The sequence below is a fragment of the Eptatretus burgeri genome, chromosome 5 (assembly GCF_056783735.1).
Source record: "Eptatretus burgeri isolate ZD-2024b chromosome 5, Ebu_testis_v1, whole genome shotgun sequence".
NCBI lineage: Eukaryota > Metazoa > Chordata > Myxini > Myxiniformes > Myxinidae > Eptatretus > Eptatretus burgeri.
The window spans coordinates 53132112-53151040 of NC_140965.1; the positions used below are offsets into that span (position 1 = coordinate 53132112).

Below are 18929 nucleotides of genomic sequence, written 5' to 3' on the forward strand. Positions count from 1 at the left end.
GATACACACAGAGACAGAAGATCGAGCTGGTCATTCTAATATTTCACAAACCCCCTCCGGGAGGGTATGGGCAAGGCATGAATCGATTCTTCACCTGAAGATGTCACCACATTATTGGCCCTCCGATAGAAAGGGCCCCTCCACGTGAGGTTTTGCATGGGGCCACCCACTTACCTCGCGGAGGCTCTGCAAGGAAGTTGTATTAATCTTCCTAATAGTGAGCTTACTCGTACCTACATGTAATCTCACATTTAAATCAAACTTGTTTGGTCATTGTGCATATGCTCACCCATTTTCTTTTAGAGTTTAGAACTTTTCGATCCTTTTCCATATTATGTTTTATGTCTATATTAAATCTGAAAAGTGGCAGAACTTTCCATCTTTCTCCCCACTGCACTCCCCCTTGCACCCCCTTCATGTTCATGCAATATTCATTCCCTTCTCCTTTACCAATCCCCCTTCCCTACTTCCATACCCTCTTTCTATGCTCCCTTCTTTTATTTTATCAATTCTATATTTCAACCTCCATTTCTCCGTATGTAGATGACCCCACTATAGAACTGAATATATTCTGGGTTTGTTAGATGCAGCCGTACCACAATAGTGGGGATCCAAATAAGTGGCCTCTTGCAAACATAGATAGGAATGGTGTAGCAAAGGACACCAATGCAACTATGTTGTTTACATTGGAGGTATGCAGGAACACAAGGTTACAATCTTTCTGTGTATCCACATAACACTGAATTGTTTGATATTTTGAAAACTGATATACTTGCTCAGCCACAGATAACTAACAACACGAACTTTTATTACGTCAACACCACAAAAGCAGCCAAGCTTTTTCTTGTGAGAATATAAGTTTCAGCAAAGCACAACGTGACCGCGTTTGTGAGTAATGCCCATACGACGCTGGAAAATGGTGCTAACCAGGAAACAGTCTCAGGTGAGCTCTTTTTCTTACCCTTTTACTACTTCTGAATGTTATTGCATCAGAAGGTGCTCAAAGAAGAATACAGGCCTTTACCTCAACAGGTCAGTCATTTGAAGCTCAACAAGGTCAGACACTTAGGATTCTTCCTCCTGCATCAGAGACGAAACATTGACTTCAATAATTCAATTCAACAGTTGAACATCACTCAATGACTTGTATAGTTGGTTGAAGAAACAATATAATCAGCTCTGATGTTCTTGAGATCATTCATGAACTGGCACACATGAATGCGATTGTCATGATATAAACTGCAATGACTAAGCAGGAGTTCGAGGTGACTTCACGATGAAAAGTACGGAGTTTGATTTTATTTTCTTTGATTTTGAAGTTAAAAGGAATTTGTATGTTGGGTGCAACGATTTTTGTGTGTTTTGAGATTTTCCACAAACATTTCTGGGATATTGAAGAATATTTCAAAGCTATATCACAAAATTAATCATTTTGACTGATGTTGGTTTGGCTAAAATTGACGTCTTTTATAAACTTCGCAAAAAAATGCCAAATTGTTTCAGGCTCCTAATAAAAAGTGTTATTCAACATGATCTTTAATCTCATGATGGGTGATCACTTCATCACTGTCTCCAGGGTGTTTGGTTTTTGTCCACCCCATCACAATTTTATTTAAACCGCTCACGAGATGCAGATCAATAGTAGAGTATTATCAAACTCTATACTGCAAATGTCAGCTTCAATTCAGAGAAAAAATAAAATAAAATAATAATTAACCCCTTCATTTCATCACTCACTTATCGGTTTCTCTCTCTGTCTCTGTCTCTGTCTCTCGGTCTCTCTGTCTCTGTCTCTCTGTCTCTCTGTTGGGTTATCGCGAGACTACCCTTATTCTTATTTTTTCTGTATTTATGTATGTATGTATGTTTGTATATATGTTTGTTTGTATGTAATGGACCAGAGGAGTCAACCAGTTTTGATGAAACTTGACAGGTAAGTTCATACCAGGATCTAGTTCAATGCTTTTGAGCACCGTTGCTATGGACGCCACCGTTGACTAGCAACGGGACTTTGACATTTTTGAAAAATTGTAAAAAAAAAAAAAATTCGAAAATCAAAAATCGGCTTCCAGGCTTTTATGCGCACGATAATCAACCTCTTTGTCAAAAAATTTCAGCCTGATCCATCAAAAACTGTATGACTAGTATGCAATTATGTAGCGAACACCCATGTCGCCTACCGGCTTGTCTCTGTCTCTCTATCTCTATCTCTCTCTCTGTCTGTCTATCTGTCTCTCTCTGTCTCTGTGTGTGTCTCTCTCTCTCTCTCTCACTCTCTCTCTCTCTCTCTCTCTCTCTCTCTCTCCCCCCCCCCCCTTGCTTGGTTCACCCAACTAAGGCACACTGTAAGTTTGTTGACTTGCTCTTCCATGAGCCTCGATCTTGTGTGGGAAAAATAATTCACTCATTCATTCTTCCCCCTCCCCCCCCACCTGTGGAACCACTTTTCACATCTCTTCAATCCCATCCTTCCCTCCAGGTCTTCAAGACAGCTTTTCACACCATCTCAGATCACCCCCCCCCCCCCACCCCTCATCCAAAATCACTATATTTATTTCTCTGATGGCCTTGTAAGCCCCTAACCCAAGCTCACCTCCTTCCAAATTGCTAGTTTTTCTTTCGTGAATGTTTGCTTCTGCCTCCATCTTGTCCACACCCCACCCCTCATTTGTCCCCTCTATTTTGTCTTTCAACCCTGCTGTTGGTGTTTCCCCCTCTCTCCACTGTTTCTCTTTTTTCTTTTGCATTCTGTGTTCTGCTCTTCCACAAGTCTTGACTTTGTCTACCAAAAAAAATTCAATTTTTATAATCTCCTTTTGGTAATTATCATCTTTTATCATCAAGTAAACAGTGACTGACATTCTAGTATTGTTCTGTATCACTACAATAAGAGGTATTTCTGAATTTCAGTCAACCAGTGGAAAAGTGTTGTCGTGTTTGTGACAAGTTGGGAAATAACACAAGTATAAACCCACAACTGTTAGGAAACATCTAACTTTCATTCGAACTTCCAATGTATAACCCAAGCACGCATAAAGTAGAAGTGCAGAAGGGTGAAGCGATTTTGCCACTTTGCTTCGTGGGGAAGCTCTGCAGTGATCTGTCTCAGGAGCAGTTTTCCTTTAGGGGTTTAACCAACAGATATGACAGGTCATCATAGCTATCCAATCAGACTTACTTGCCAAAACTTGAAAGAAATATCGCCAGCTGATTCAGAGCAATGAGTTTCAAATATAGAACATCATGAACATCATCAATATTTTATTGGCAATGAGCCTGAACTTTGTTACATGAGTCCTGCATTTAATCTTCCAAATAGTTTCTACATTCAGGAAATCTTTTTGTAAAATTAATTGTAAATAAATCCTATTTTTTTGGTCAAGACCTTTGAATCCTGCATTCAATCTTCCATATAGTTGAAGCCTTGTGTTGGCTGAGTGGTTAAAGGGGTTGTGTTGGGATCTTAGGGTCCTGAGTTCAAGTCCCTCAAGCCCTGTTGGCTACTGAATTAACACCAGGTGGGGTTGACTCAGCCTGTAATCCATCCTTCTGAGGTCAGCAAAATGCGTACCAGTGCACTGGTATAAATGGTTGTATCAGCGCTGTTCCGTGCCTGCAATGGCAATGTGGTAATCTTCATCCTGACGAAGCAGCACTCGTATGGAAGGAAGGAGGAAAGAATCTTAAAGATAAAGTTTGTTGCACACTCAACTAGAGAGTTCATAGAACACAATACCCCATGTAGTTACTTCAATTTTAATAAACATAATGACTTTAACCATCGTTAAAAAAAATCCAAAAGTTGAGTGCTATGTCATCCAGAAGTGTCAGAAGTTTAGTGTCATCCAGAAGCATTCCCAAACATCACCCTTATACACCACCCCCATTGAACCTTTATTTTTTAATTTGAAGTTCAGTAATGTAAAATTGGAGGTTCTTGGAAGTATTATGAAGGCGATTTGTGTCCTACAGTGTTCAAATATATAGTTAAACTTTCATAAAGGTTTGAGGAGGTTGAAAGGGGGGTACAAATAAAAAAAACTTCAGCATTTTACCACCATTTTCCGAGAGTCCGTTACACCACCCGATCTAACACGATACGGTACATTAGCTATTTGTGCCTGTTGTATGTGTCCATTATGACGTCCTCAAAAACAGAAAGTTTCCTGTTTGTTATGACTTTCAATTTTTTTTGATTGCCAGCCAGGCAGACAGAATAAATAAATTATCTCAAACCTCTCTGTGCATGTGTGATCACGTCAAATTCAGAGACAAAGTACGTTAAAATGAAAGACTTGTCTTCATATTCATGTTCCGTTTCATGGTCAGAATAAAACGTTCAATTTAAATAAGTTGCTCCTCGATCACAAACTGATAAAACTGACGGACATAAACCAATTGCAAAACCCACTTTTCGTTTCACATGTGTGGGTTAATTACTGTATTGCTTGCCAATTTCAGGAGTCCTTCAGCATAAAAAGTAAAATAGAGTTTTAAAAATCAAGCTCAAAATGTGTGGCATGATGGCAGGCATGTCCACCCAAGAAACCTATCAAGGAACAAGATTACTTCATACACTTGGCCCTGAACCTTGTGGTTGACAAAGTTTTCCATGCTGCATCACCTGAATATGATGCATATTCCCAACTCCATTGCTTCTTCTTTGATTAGTTTAAAAATGTGTATTGTTATGTTCATTGTTGTGCAAAAACTCATGAATTCTTTCTGTATTTTTCAGGTTTTTTTAACGGTTATCCTGCTGTTTATGCTAACCCACAGCTGCAGTTCTACAAGGTAGACCTTTCCATTCATGAAAACTATTTCAACTGAATCCCCATTCAGATATTTCCTGTTAACTTACCCCCTTTTCCTTCTGTTATAAACTTCACTTTCCTGTGACTGATGCCAAAGGGTTCATGTGTTTATTATGCCTCAAAATATGATAAAATTATGAATCCTCAGCATCCACTCTCCTCTCCCCCCCCCCCCCCCAGAAAAAGTGAATATGTAATAATATATTGGCAAAAGTGAATATATATATATATATATATATGTATGTATATATATATATATGTATATATATATATATATATATATATATGTATGTATATATATATATATATGTATATATATATATATATATCGTCTTTGGCCCAGTTTCTCATTGGTGAAGAATCACTTTAAAAATTCTCGTAGCCGGATAGAGATCCGGATCTTCACCAAAATCTAATGACTTCTTCATTTTTCCTTCCAACCCAATTTCATCCAGATCCATGCACAACTTTTTGAGATATCCTACAAACAAACAGACAATCAAGGGTGAAAACATAACCTCCTTCACCTTCGGTGGTGGAGAAAAACAAACAAACAAAAAAGAAACCTTCATTTGATATAGTCTTATGTCTTTATAAGAACTGTTTAAAGATTGAAACGACCACAAGCATATAATTTTAGCAAGCATATAAATATGCATATTGTACCTTCACCTGTGACGCACTTAAACCATCTCCCTTTTATTGTTGTTTTTTTTAGGGTCAACTATCTCATTACAGCCTCAAATACCATCCGGCCAGGCCAGGCCCTTTCCTTGAGGGTGTCCCTCCATGGGAGCTCGAATAATTCAGTAACTCTGCTTTTCAACATTCTAAGAAACCATCAAGTTTTGGTGGCAACAACTGTTGAAATGCTTTTGGGTGAGTAAATATTCTCAACCTTTGATAATCCCACAACAGTAGGCCCACATTTTTTGTGAATATTTCAACACTTTTGGAGCAGTCTGAATACATACAGGGCTCCATTGTAACTTCATTCGGGTGCCCCTACCGGGCACCTTTTTTTTTTTTTTGGAATCCGGATTTTATTTTATTTTTGTGAGGTCTGAAGTCAAATTTTCGGTGCTTGAAAAAAAAAAATTGTCAAACATATTGTGACGTCCACGGGACTTGAACAGTCCCGCCAACGTAGAATGAGCCGAAACGATGGAGGCTGTTTATTTATTTATAACCCAAAGATGGCGGTTTCAATCGCTCTACCGCAAACGGGACGAGGAAGGTGGCACGAGTCGCTTTTCACTGAGTTGATAACGTTTATTCCTCTAACCAGAAATAACAAGACTCGGCAAGAAGAGGGATCCGGGGCGATTCGACGGGATGGTGTGGGATTGGGCGTGGGGAAAACACAGACAATTCCAATGAATATACAAATCTCAAACCCTCTAAGGCGCCAAGTACACACACACACACACACACACACACACACACACACACACACACACACACACACACACAAAACGTAGCTATTCCTGGTGGTCAGGCTGGACCGTGGTGTGGACGCAACAGTCCCTGGATCGGCGTCGGACGAGCTGGCCTTGCTCTCGTCAGGGGGGCAGGAGAAACCGTGGTGCTGTCGACCTCCTGGTCTTGGCCCAAGTCCGCTCACAGCTGCCAGGGAACCAGTTCTGGCGCCAAATTGCGAGCAGGAGAGGGAGGCAGGTCCGCCCGCCGTTCGACCCCGTACTCCGAGCCAGCAGAACCCCAGAGCCAACCAAGGTGAGGCACGAGGCTCAGCAAGGCTCCAAGACACGATGGAAAACAGGATCGAATCGGCGCAACAACAAAAAGCACGCTCTCCGCACCACAGCCTCCACCAAAACAGTCTTTCTGTCCCAATCTTCTTCCTCTTCCTTTTCGACCCCGAACAGAACCTTTTTATCCTCCCGTTCTCGTCACTTCCAATCGAGCCGTTTTATTGGCCCACCGCTGTCGCCTTCCGCCAATCGTGATCACGGGGCAGAGCCATCCGCAGCACTGTCCTGTGACGTCACGGCAAGCCTCCAGAGAATACTAAAAGGGGTTTACGCAGACACACAACTACCCTATCCCGTGTCCCTATCTAATTACGTGACAATTATCATTTCCCCCTTGAAGAAATGGACATTTACTAGACAACTTATCACCACTGAATTGCTACTTATTACATCGAGATCCTGGTAAACTCGAACAGCATGGCATACCTAATTAAACATCCCAATTACCCTTTGAATGCATACCCCCCCCTCAAACGTAACAATATTTTCTATGACATTCAAGTTTGAAAAAAAAATGGATATTTATGCATACACTGATCATTGAAAAGTTCAAAACACATTAACCAACCTTTTGGTTAATGGATTAAGATAAAAAATGTTAATTTCTTAAAGAACAGCAAGATATTTATTGAGATTTAACCTCATCAACACCATGTTAGAAATATACAGCTCTTACACCGATTGCAAGTGTATTTGCAATGATGCGCTTATGGTGATATTTGGAATCATTGTGCTTTTGCACATTACTTCTGAAGTTTGTTGATCCAGTGAAGGAAGGGCCCCAATCAATGTGTTAACATTGGATAGCACCGACATACGTCACAGAACATTTTTGCATGATCTGCATCGTATTGAAAACACTGGAATTTATCCTTCCATGCTGCCTAGAACTTTATTTCCCCTATCTCCTCATAAACACTCTTTGTTGGGATGGGAAGCCCCAAAAATCAGAACCTGTAACAATGGCATTACTTGTAGTGAGTGGCACCAGCCGAGCTCGCTGATATGCAGGCCGAACATGAGGGCACGCTCTGCTCTCGGCCCCCCTCAACTTGTCCTCCTCCTGCTGTGTTAGAAACACTGTCCTCTTGACTTTCTGCCCCAATCTCCATATTTGGTCTTTTCGCAGGTGTGAAGCCAAATTGAGATCGTTTGTTTTGACTTATTCCTTCCATTTATCTCAATCAATCTAACCTGGCCCGAATTTGGTGCACTTTACTCTTACGGGGATGCCATGTATATTCATTGATATAATTATGTTATTAATATCTCCCTGTAAGTTGACTTTAAGAAAAGTTTTATTCCACTGTTATTATGATGAAATTAAGTTTAACAAGGAGAAAAAGACGTAAAATGTCATAGCCCCTGTGGTTTTGTACGGAGTTAAAGGGAAAGCCCACATTTATTTACAACTAAAATGGCCACCAGTCTACCAACAGCCACCAACACAGCAGACCCTCCCCGTTCACGGGGTTACATTGTTGAAAACCCCCACGTTGGTAAAAACCGCGATGTGCAAAGTTAAGACTTTAGGGGGGAAATCGGGCGAGGGGGAACCAACTCGAAAATGTATCCACTTTTTTGCCAAGACTACAGTAGTAAAAATGAAAAAAAACTTAAAATTGTACTTACTTTTGATGATGATGATGATTGAGGACGTTGTAGGTTGTTGAGATGACGTCGACGTTCCTGGCTTTGGCTCGTCAGGGTCATCAGACTTTGTGAATAAGAAGCTGATTTTTGTCTGCTTTGCCTTGTTCTGCACGTCCTTTTTCGACCTCGGTATATTCCGGTGCCATGACTGCGTCCATTTCACACTTGAATTTATAACCTGGTGTTGGCTTAGCGGTTAGGGTGATGGCTTTGGATCATAGGGTCCTGAGTTCAAATCCTGTTGGCTGCTGAATTAACACCAGAGGGTTGACTCAGCCTGTCATCCTTCAGAGGTCGGCGAAATGAGTACCAGTGGAGCAGCCAAAAGGCTGCACATGACGGGAAGGGGTATTGACGGATTTATTAAATCTGGTATTGGTGTGGCGCAGGCATGATGGGCCGAATGTCCTCCTCCTGCACATAATTTACTTGTAATCCTTGCAATTTCAAGCACTTCTGCATGAAGACTTCTTTTGGTCTTAATAGAGCCACGAGGCTCTAAAAACCACACACCTCAACACTTCAGCTGGAGCAGACAAGTACGGCCGGGGGGGGGGGGGGGAGGGGCTTTATATTGTTAGACCCATCTCCTATAATAATTTCAACAACGATTTGTGGAGTCGAGAGTGCTCCTGGCTTATTGGGCACAGTAGTGGACCAGATATACCCGACTAACTGATCCCCATCTCCCGGGCAGAGGAGAAGAGCCGTGATATGGGTTCCCTGTACCGAGGGCGTTGTGTGAAGATGTGATCCAAATCTTGGGGAACCTTATTACGTATGCAATGGGATTAAGTGGAGCTCGACGTAATTGTAACAGCCACGGAAAATGGCAAGTCAGGAACTATTTTATTCCACACTACATATCAATACGCAAGGCTGTAAATGCACCACATTTCCTCCCTTCTAGATGTAATCCCATTCCAACATGTCAACCCACAAGACAATAAATGAGCATTTTACTCATTTGATGAACCCCAGAAAATAGCACAATCAAAGACATTACAAGAGCATCATAACAATAGAACACTGCAATCCATCACCTACAGCAGGTAACTGAAATGTACCATCTAGTGGATTTAGCACAGGAGTGAAACATACCCTGGCTCGAGATTATGAAGGGATTAGTCTGCCCCATAACTGAATCGCTTCACAGATCCAATCTCCCTGGGGCCTTGTGGTGTCTCTGCGGATACCCCCTTGTTCCCAGAGCAATCTCGATTGGTTGAGATGCAGCATCTGTTGATGCCGGTACAGCATTTGTCTCAGTGGGAACCGCTTCCGCTGTTGCAGGTATCCTCTCAGTTGACCCCGACCCCTTTAACTCCATTCTTACAGGAGGATCTGCTGATTGGAAAGGTTGAGCTTCACAGCTCAGCCCAGTATCCCGCATTTGGTCCACATGCCATTTCCCAACACAGGGTCCAACTGCAGCATCATAATTTAAGGGATCCCGTCTCGACCTTACAGCAATAGTTGCCTAATTGTGGTCCTGACGGTAGTCTCGCACAAGAACAGGCTGTCCTACCAGAAATTCACGCATGTTGCCTTTACCTCCACCAAGGGCCCGTTGAAAAAGTCTATTGTTGACCCTTTTTCTGATATCAGATTTAACCGCATCCAATCTAGTACGCAGTGATCCGCCAAGAAACATCTTTGCAGGAATCTCTGCGGTTGTTGCATGAGGAGCATTCCGGTAGGATATCAGGAAATGGACTAACTTTGCTTCAATGATGCCCTCCTCTTCTCTTGCAGATCGAAAAGCCTGTTTGAAAGTTTGGACAAAATGTTCAGCCAGCCCCATTTGCGGCTGGTTGGTAAGGAGCAGACCGAATGTGTTTAATTCAATTTCGTCTCATGAAGAGGTTAAATTCATCCGATGTGAACTGAGGACCATTATCAGATACTAGCTGTTCAGGTCCACCATTCCTGACAAAAATCTTGTACAGTTTGGTGTTTATTTGTTGTGACGTAGTTGACTTCATGACATAAATTTCTGGCCACTTGGAATGTGCATCAACCACCACCAGAAACAGTGTCAAGAAACGGCCCAACATAATCCACGTGTATCCTCTGTTATGGGGCCGAGGGTCACTCCTATGGATGCAAAGGTGACACCTGTGGCATGTTCTGATGTAGTTGACACCCATCAGACCACTTAGCTATATGTTCGATGTCCTCATCAATTGAAGGCCACCCACCATACGTAGCTACATGCTAATGCCTTCATCTTTACTTCCCCAACGTGTCCTTCATGTAGCTGTCCCAGCACATGACTGCACAGTGATTGGGGTACAATTGCACGTGTGCCCCACAACAGACAGCCACAATGGGCTGACAGTTCATTCTTCCGGTTGGCGTAAGGTTGAATCTGTTTCGCTTCTGGAGACCAACCCTGAGTGACAGACTCTAACACTCAAGACAACTCCAGGTCATGTTGCGTTTCCTGTCAGGTCAGATCTCATCACTTGTGACTGGAAGGAATTCAATCTGTGACATGTGAAACACATCAACTGCATCAATATGCTCCTCTGCAGATGGCTGGATGATTTCAAGTGGAAGCCGTGACAGGGCATTTGCATTACCGTGATCAGTCGTACTGTTGTATTCAATGTTATAGTCATGTCCAGCTAAAAACAATGCATATCATTGCAGATGTGCGGCTGTCATCACTGGTATGCTTTTGTGAGGGTAGAGGATGGATATCAGGGGTTTGTGGTCCGTGACTCGGGTGAAAGTCCTGCCAAAAACATAATGGTGAAACTTTTTACTCCCCAGATAAGAGCCAATGCCTCCTTATCTATCTGCGAGTAATTTTTATCTGATGAGGTCAATGACCTGCACGCAAAGGCTATGGGTCATTCCTCACCATCTTCAATGACATGAGAGAGTACACTCCCTTGGGCCAAGACCATATGGTGACGCATCACTGGCAAGTCATAGAGGTCTGTTCGGATCATAATGCATAAGTACTACATCAGAAGCGATCAACGTTTTTACCTCCATAAATGCCTTCTCACAAACCTTTGTCTAATTCCATGTGTGTCCTTTCTGTCGTAGCTGGTGCAATGGAGTGTTGACAAATTTGGAAGAAAACGATGATAATAGTATACCAACCTGAGAAAGGAGCGAAGTTGTGGGACATCTTTTGGCTTTTGTGCTTCTGCCATCGCCTTTACTTTGTCAGATGTCTTGCTTAACCCTTCCACAGTGATTTCATGTGCGCAATAGATTAGCTTTTCTTTGAGAAACAGATATTTGTCTGGGTTTACCCAAAGGTTGTGCTGTTTTAGCCTCTCCAAAACCAGTCCAAAAATTTGCAAATGTTCTCCATCTGAATTCCCGGTGATGATTATATCATCGATGAGACATTGTACCTTTGGGATTCCTGCCAATACCCAATCCATGGTATGTTGCCACACTGCAGGGGCTGTTGCAACCCCAAACACCGGTCTGTTGTACTGGTGCAGACCTTTGTGTATATTGATTGTTAAGTACTTCTTGGAGTTTTCTTCCATTTCCATCTGAAGATAAGCATGGCGTAAATCAAGCTTGGAGAACTTGTTTCCTCCTGCCAATGCTGCCAATATATCCTCCACAGATGGTAATGGGTATTGATCCACCTGAAGTAAGGAATTTATCAATACCTTGAAATCCCCACAAAGCCTATTATCTCCATGTCGCCTCAAAATGGGGACTACAAGTGAGGCCTATTCACTCCATTCTACCTTGGAGATAATACCTGCCTATTCCATTCGTTGAAGCTCAGCATCTATTTTTGGACGAAATACATATGGAGCTGGCCTAGCCTTGTGAAACACTGGCTTACTCTTCGTCTTCAAGCTCAACCTTGCTTTAGTGCCTCTCACAGTTCCAATTTCATCTTTGAAGACCTCAGTGTACTGGTTGAGTAAGTGTTTCAATTGAGCATCAGTCGATCCATGCCTGGTGTTGGCTTAATGGTTAGGGTGGTGGGCTTGGGATCCTAGGATCCTGAGTTCAAATCCACCTTGGCTGTTGAGTTAATACCAGGTAGGGTTAACTTGGCCTGTCATCCTTCTGAGGTCGGCAAAATGAGTGCCAGCTTGCTGGTATTCTGTGTCGGAGTGGCAACCTGTCCAGGATTGTGCCCAATAGCCAAGGAGACTGCATCGGCAGCACCAACGTTCTGCACAGAGTATGGTCCCAATGGATGGAAGGATGGAACTGCTGCTAAGTTAAATTCTGCATCTTAAATTTTGTCATTCTTCTTAGTTTAAGAGATAGTCCTGGTGACCACATGTGCAGAAATGAAATAAAGCCACAAACGCTGGCATCTCCAGGCGTTTATAAGCATTGCAATATACCCAGCGATTTGTAGCTTTGATGAACAGGCATTCGATAATATGAGTGAGGAAAGTGAAAAAAAAAACTTTATCATTAAGAAGTTATTGCGGCCTGTTCCAAGTCGGGGCATGGTTGAGCAGGCCAAAAAAAAAATGGTGAATTACGGTCCCAGTGAGGGACAGCAGGCTGACCAAGGATAAGCCTTGATATCGGATAATTAAATATGGCCGTTAATTATCTTCAAAAGGGATGTTTTAATTAACTCAAACACTCAATTTTCACTCTTGCACTTTCTCGTAGTTTTCTTAGTTTGCATGCAAAGGTTCAGGCTGCTAGGCTTTATGGTTTTGGAGTTATGGAGGACACACACACACACACACACACACACACACACACACACACACACACACACACACACACACACACACACACACACACACACACACACACACACACACACACGCACACGCGCACGCACACATTTATTGTTATATCTATGTAAAATGCAAATGGTTTCTTTGCCTGTGTTTGAAGTTTCCTTGAACTGAGGGTTATTCTCATTCACAGGTACCACCAAGTCATTGACTCTTCCCCGGGTAAGTTCCCCCAATTCCATCAATGGGATAAATTAACTTCACACCATTGTTTTCATTCACTACAGCAAATGCCTTGATCTTCATGGAAAGTAATTCATGAACGTACCTGATATGTGGAAATACAACAATTATATAGCTTTCTGTGACTACCGAAAACGTAATAGATCATAAATTATCCCACTGAGTAAAGATATTAAATTCTACACATTGTCCATACAAATAATGTGGATTTTGGTTTGTAAGAAGTCTGCAATTAATGACCACCGCACTTATTAAATAAACATATGGATCTCTATTAATGCTTTTGATTGTTGAAAATGACTATGTATGTATGTATATATATATATATATATATATATATATATATATATATATATATATATATATATATATATATATATATTGTTGTGAGTCATGGGTCGGGTGAGAAGACCATGAAAGGGGGGGGGGGGAAGCTATCTCGGCTCCCACCAGACTCCCCGGAATTGTAGGCCGTCACACACGGATAATTCCATGATGTGGCGGGTCGCTTAACCGACTGTGGACGCCAATAACTCAACCGCCTGACCTCGGGTCCTTCCATCTATGGGTTAATCGGGTTACCTAATTAATCACATGATTTAATTACCGGGGAACACGCCCTCGGTACGCCTTGTCCGAACCGGATCACTCTACCAGATCGGATCACTCTACCGGATCGGATCACTTTTCCGGATCGGAATCAGCCGAGCGACACTGTCAAGGACATACCGGCTAAAAGGAACGAATCGTTGAGAATAAAGTCCTGGCTAAAGTAGGATTTGGACCATGCTGCATCAATGGAAGAAAAGACAAAAACGAGCAGGGGACATTCCTAATAATAATTTATTAACAATGGGTGAGGAATGGTATGTGGCACGGTCAAGATTTATTGGGGTGTGTTGTGCAGAGATAGGGGGAGAGAGGTGTGGTGCAGCAAATAAACAGCAACTTACAAAAAGGGACACAGAGCAGACTTAACGCAAAAATAATAACAACAATAATAATGACGATCTTCTGCAGTCTTACTTAAGCAGACTGGCACCAGCACTCACACACATGCACACACACACACATGCACACACACACACACAGACACAGAAAACCCGATGAAGAGAAAGTATTGAAACAGGAAGGGAAAGGAGTTGAGGCAATGATCTCGGTACCTTTGTGCTTGATAGCACGACGTGCCACCAATAGGTTTCGGGGGGCGGGGGGATGCTCCGTGGTGCGGTCCCCGACAGTGGGCGCATCATCTCTGGCTTCAGCCGCACGTGTGGAGACCGTGTTCGTGAAGGAGGAGCTTGAGGGAGAAGGGGCAGAGTTCAGAGTGCATGGACGGAGTGTTAGGCGGGACCAGGTAGCCGGGTGTGGTTGACGTCGTGTGGGCGGAGATGAGGAGGCGGAGTCCAGACAGCAGGAGGCGGGTCATGGCGGTGTCGACGAGGGTGAGGTGAGAGAGGTGGAGTCCAGGCAGCAGGAGGCGGCTCTCGGTGGTGTCGACGAGGGTGAGGCCAGAGCGAGAGAGAGGCGGAGAAAGAGAGAGAAGGGCGGAGGGACCTCTCTGATCTTTATAGGACTTGCAGCGCGGGGGGAGGGGCCACCCTGAAGTGAAACGTCATCACCTGAATCAGGCGCTCTGATTGCCACTGACCCCTCACTGGCCCGCTAACTTTGGCCAGAAACTGCCTCACTTCATTTCCGGGTAGGTCATCTCAGACAGCGGAAATATTCCGCTCCGACCCTCACAACATGACACGAATCGCCCACACCAAAATTGTCATGCGAATCGTCCCACAAAAACCCCCGGGCCGCGCCCCAGCAACCGGCCGAGGGTCCCGTACGCCCGCTCGGGCGTCCGACCAGCGCCGATCAATGCGCCCGCTCCACGCGTGCCAACGCGGCACGCACTGCACAACATTCCCCAGCCCGATTGCAGCTTCACTGAGCGCAGGGATGAGAAGACGTTCACCATCCATGAGGAATCCGCTGCTGCCAGCGAGGACCGAAAGTACATCGTTATGGATAAATCCCTCCATGTTTCGTGAGCGGCACACGTGTCTGCCTTCGAGCAGATTCTATACAATGTGTGGGGTTCGGCTATTATGCACTTGGTCAATGCTCGCGTTCGCACAACTCTGCTACCGTGTGCGTGGGGGAAAACACCGATATGTGTCAGATATATGATTGAAAAGGAACGCGCCACTTTTACCTGGCACACTCGTATCCTGCACAACGTGGCATGGAGTCGCCTTTATCGGCCTCCATGCGCGTTTCGTGCAGCGTGGGCTTCGTGCTAGCTGTGTTTCCTGTGTTGTGAAAAACACAATTCTTGCAGCCTCTTAAGAGGTATTCATTCGTATATGTTTTAATGCAACCGGCAATCTTCCCCAGATCATCGGAAGCTCGAGTCGATAATCCCGGACTGCCAAGCGCACTGTATGACTCGCCGCACATGTTGGGTTGAGGGCTCGCTTGGGAACGAGGGCTCTGCGCCGTAAATGCTCGCACGTCATCGTTTCCTCACAGTGGCGCCACACGTGCTGGCCTCCATGAGGGCCCACCTCACAGCGAAGGTGCATGTGGCTCAGATTTACCACAGGAATAATCACACGAAAAGAAGAGTAGGGACGCAATGAAGAAAAAATGATGTAAGCAAACCGAGCTACGAGATCATCGCAACGCATTCCGTTATTGTCCCACTAGACAAAAGGAAAGGGACTATCTACACGTATAATAATGGAATAACTGTCTTGGGACCACTGCCTGTTGGATGCATGCGGTTCCGAGAACCGCAACAATATATGCATGTATACATATATATATATATATATATATATATATATATATATATATATATATATATATATATATATATATTATTGCATGTTGATTGTAATTCAGGCAAATACTTTTGAAAAATCGTAAATACAGTGATGCTCAGATAAACGGAGGGACAGCTGAACTTTGGACAATACTGGAAGAAGAAATACAGCGAAATGCATCATTCATCGTTACAAGCTGAACCAGAACGACACTCGGTAGAACGGAATGCACCTTAGCCAGGCTGAACAGTTTACATTTTGTATCCCACTGATAGACTGGATCTGGATCTGGATCTGGATCTTCACCAAAATCGAATCAATTTACCCCAACCTGTCCACAAAGTTTTGTCCGAATTCGTCCATAACTGTTTGAGACATCATGCTATATAACAATTTTGGCCCTATCTCTCAATGGTGAAGAACCACTTTAAGAATTCTACTATCCGGATTCGGATCTTCATCAAAATCTCAACATTTCGTCCTTTTCATACACCCGAACTCCCCACCAAATTTCGTCCGAATCCTCCACAACGTTTTGAGATATCCTGCACACAGACAAACAAACAAACAGACAGACAAACAAAGACATAGCTGAAAACATAACCTCAGTCCACCTTCATTGGCATAGGTAATAAACCAAAACATATAATTTGGAACATGTGTGGAACCCACAGTGATCATCGCCATCATGAGTAACATATATCTGGCAAAAATACATATATATTTTTATTATTACTCCTGTCAACATACTATAGAAGTCATGCTATTACTTGGCTATAATATTCTGAATGATGCCTGGTGTTGGCTTAGCGGTTAAGGTGGCTGGCTTGGGAGCTTAGGGTCTTGGGAACGTTGAATTAACACCAAGTGTGGTTGACTCAAACTGTCATACTTTCGAGGTCGGTGAAATGAGTACAAGTGTACTGGGGTAATAATCATTTTTGGTAACCTGCATCAGAGTGGCGACCTGTCCAGGACTGGACTCCTTGCCAATGAAACTGCCTCGACAGCCTTATGTGCGTTGACTGCACGAAGGGAATGGTATTATTATTTAATACTCTGAATGATCCACAATCGAACAACTGAAAAGACCAACGCATTCAATTTGCATGGGAAAAAAATAACAAATGGTGGGACTAAAGATGCATTAGTAGTTTTGGACGAAGCAAGACACTTTTGCCAAAGAAATTTGAATTAAAGGACTTCTTCAAGAGCATTGTTGAGAAAGTAGATGGGGTGGGGGTCCAGATGGTCCTTTCGGAGATACATAGTGAGAGTGTGAGATTTGTCCGGATTGAAAGACGTGTTCCACGTGTTGGACCAGTTCGTGATTTTATCCAGATCTGCAGAGAGCGAAGAAAATGCTGCTTGCCGATCTGAGGGATGACCGATGGTACGGCAGAGGGTGGAGTCATCAGCAAAGAGATAAAGAGGATTTTCCAGAGAGTCGGAGAGATCATTGATGAAAACCAGAAAAAGAACCGGGCCCAGAACACTGCTTTGAGGAACTCCAGCCTGGACAGGAAGAGGGGATGAAAGAACTCTATTTAGGACCACACGTTGACTGCGACAGGAGGGATGTCTGCGAGCCATGAGTGGAGATGGCCTTGGATACCATGGGAAGAGAGTTTGGTGAGTAGGGCAGGGTGCCAGACTGTGTCAAAAGCACGCGATATGTCTTGGGATACGGCTCTGATTTCATATCTGGCATTGAGGACCTCCATCCATTGTTGGGAGAGCAGAAGCAGTATGTCCAGGGTAGAGTGACTTGGTCTGAATCCAAATTGATGATCAGAAATCAAGCCATTGGAGAAGAGGAAGGATTTCATGTCTGAAACGATGATGGGTCCCATAACCTTGCTGATGATTGGGAGAAGGCTGATTGGTCTGTAGTTGCAAGGATTTGTTTTTGCACCTTTTCTATGCAGAGTGGTAATGTTTGCTGATTTCCAAGCAGATGGCAGATGAACTTGAGCAAATGAGAGGGTGAAATTGAATTTAATGAAGCAAGCTAATTTGTATATATATTCCGCAATTAATGATTAAAATAGAATGTTCAACCAGATTCACAGCAATGTGATTATTTTATATTTGAGTAAGGCGGGGCACGATAAAGGAAGGGAAAGTTCTGCCATTGTGGAGGAGGGAGGCCTGCTTGAGGAGGACTGCACTACGATGCTCCAAAGAACTTCCTATCTCAGGTCACGGACCATTTCTTGACAGACTTGCTGCAGTGCCTTAAGCTGAATCACTCTGGTTTTTGTTTGATGCAAATGACTTGCTCAGCATCCCAGCCAGTTAACTCAAGGTACTGAATTTTCCAGCCACACTGAGTCCTTAGACTGTTCGGAAAGGGTCAGAAGGAAACCCTTTTCTTTGTTAGCGCTACCAGCCATTGTGTTCCAAAACCTGAGGGATGACTTGGGGATGGAGTTGCAAGAGGTAGTCCCATCTGGCATGAGCTTCTCCTCAAACTAATTTCGATATTTTTCCTTCTGCTCTTATATCAGCTGTGGTGCCAGGAGTAGCGGACAGGTGGCTCCTCTGAGGACCTTTCTGCTCTGGGGTTGGGCTAGGATAATGTCCACCGAGATGCGTGACCAATTACTGGAGTGCTAGATGATAATTTTCTGGTTCGCTGTCACGTACAGTTTGTGAGGCTATCTGTGAAGTCTCAACTGCGGTGCCTGGGAGCATTCTGTTCACATTTCTACCAACTGCTCATGGATGCTGATAGGTTGTACAGTGCTCAATTTGCAAGTGAGAAGGTGGTGTCTGCTTTCCATCTTATTGGGTGCTTTTGCTTTCTTGGATGTCCAAGCCTAGTTTCAGGTGGTGAAAAGGAAATGTCGATACCCAGCCTCAGAGCAGCTTCTGGACAGTATTCAATGGCTTTGGGTATGAGTCTTTTCAAGATGAGTCTGG

The 18929-nt window shown here is 43.5% G+C and overlaps 1 protein-coding gene across 1 annotated transcript in view; it reads left to right on the forward strand.

Annotated features, from left to right (window-relative positions):
- The first annotated feature begins 819 nt into the window (after positions 1 to 819).
- LOC147026441 (CD109 antigen-like) overlaps positions 820 to 18929 on the forward strand; it is a 139103-nt gene continuing 120993 nt past the window's right edge. Inside the window, exons 1-4 of the mRNA XM_085881861.1 lie at positions 820 to 943; positions 4739 to 4794; positions 5533 to 5693; positions 13133 to 13161. Coding sequence (XP_085737987.1) covers positions 896 to 943; positions 4739 to 4794; positions 5533 to 5693; positions 13133 to 13161 — 294 coding nt within the window. The 5' untranslated portion in view covers positions 820 to 895. The remainder of the gene's footprint in view (positions 944 to 4738; positions 4795 to 5532; positions 5694 to 13132; positions 13162 to 18929) is intronic.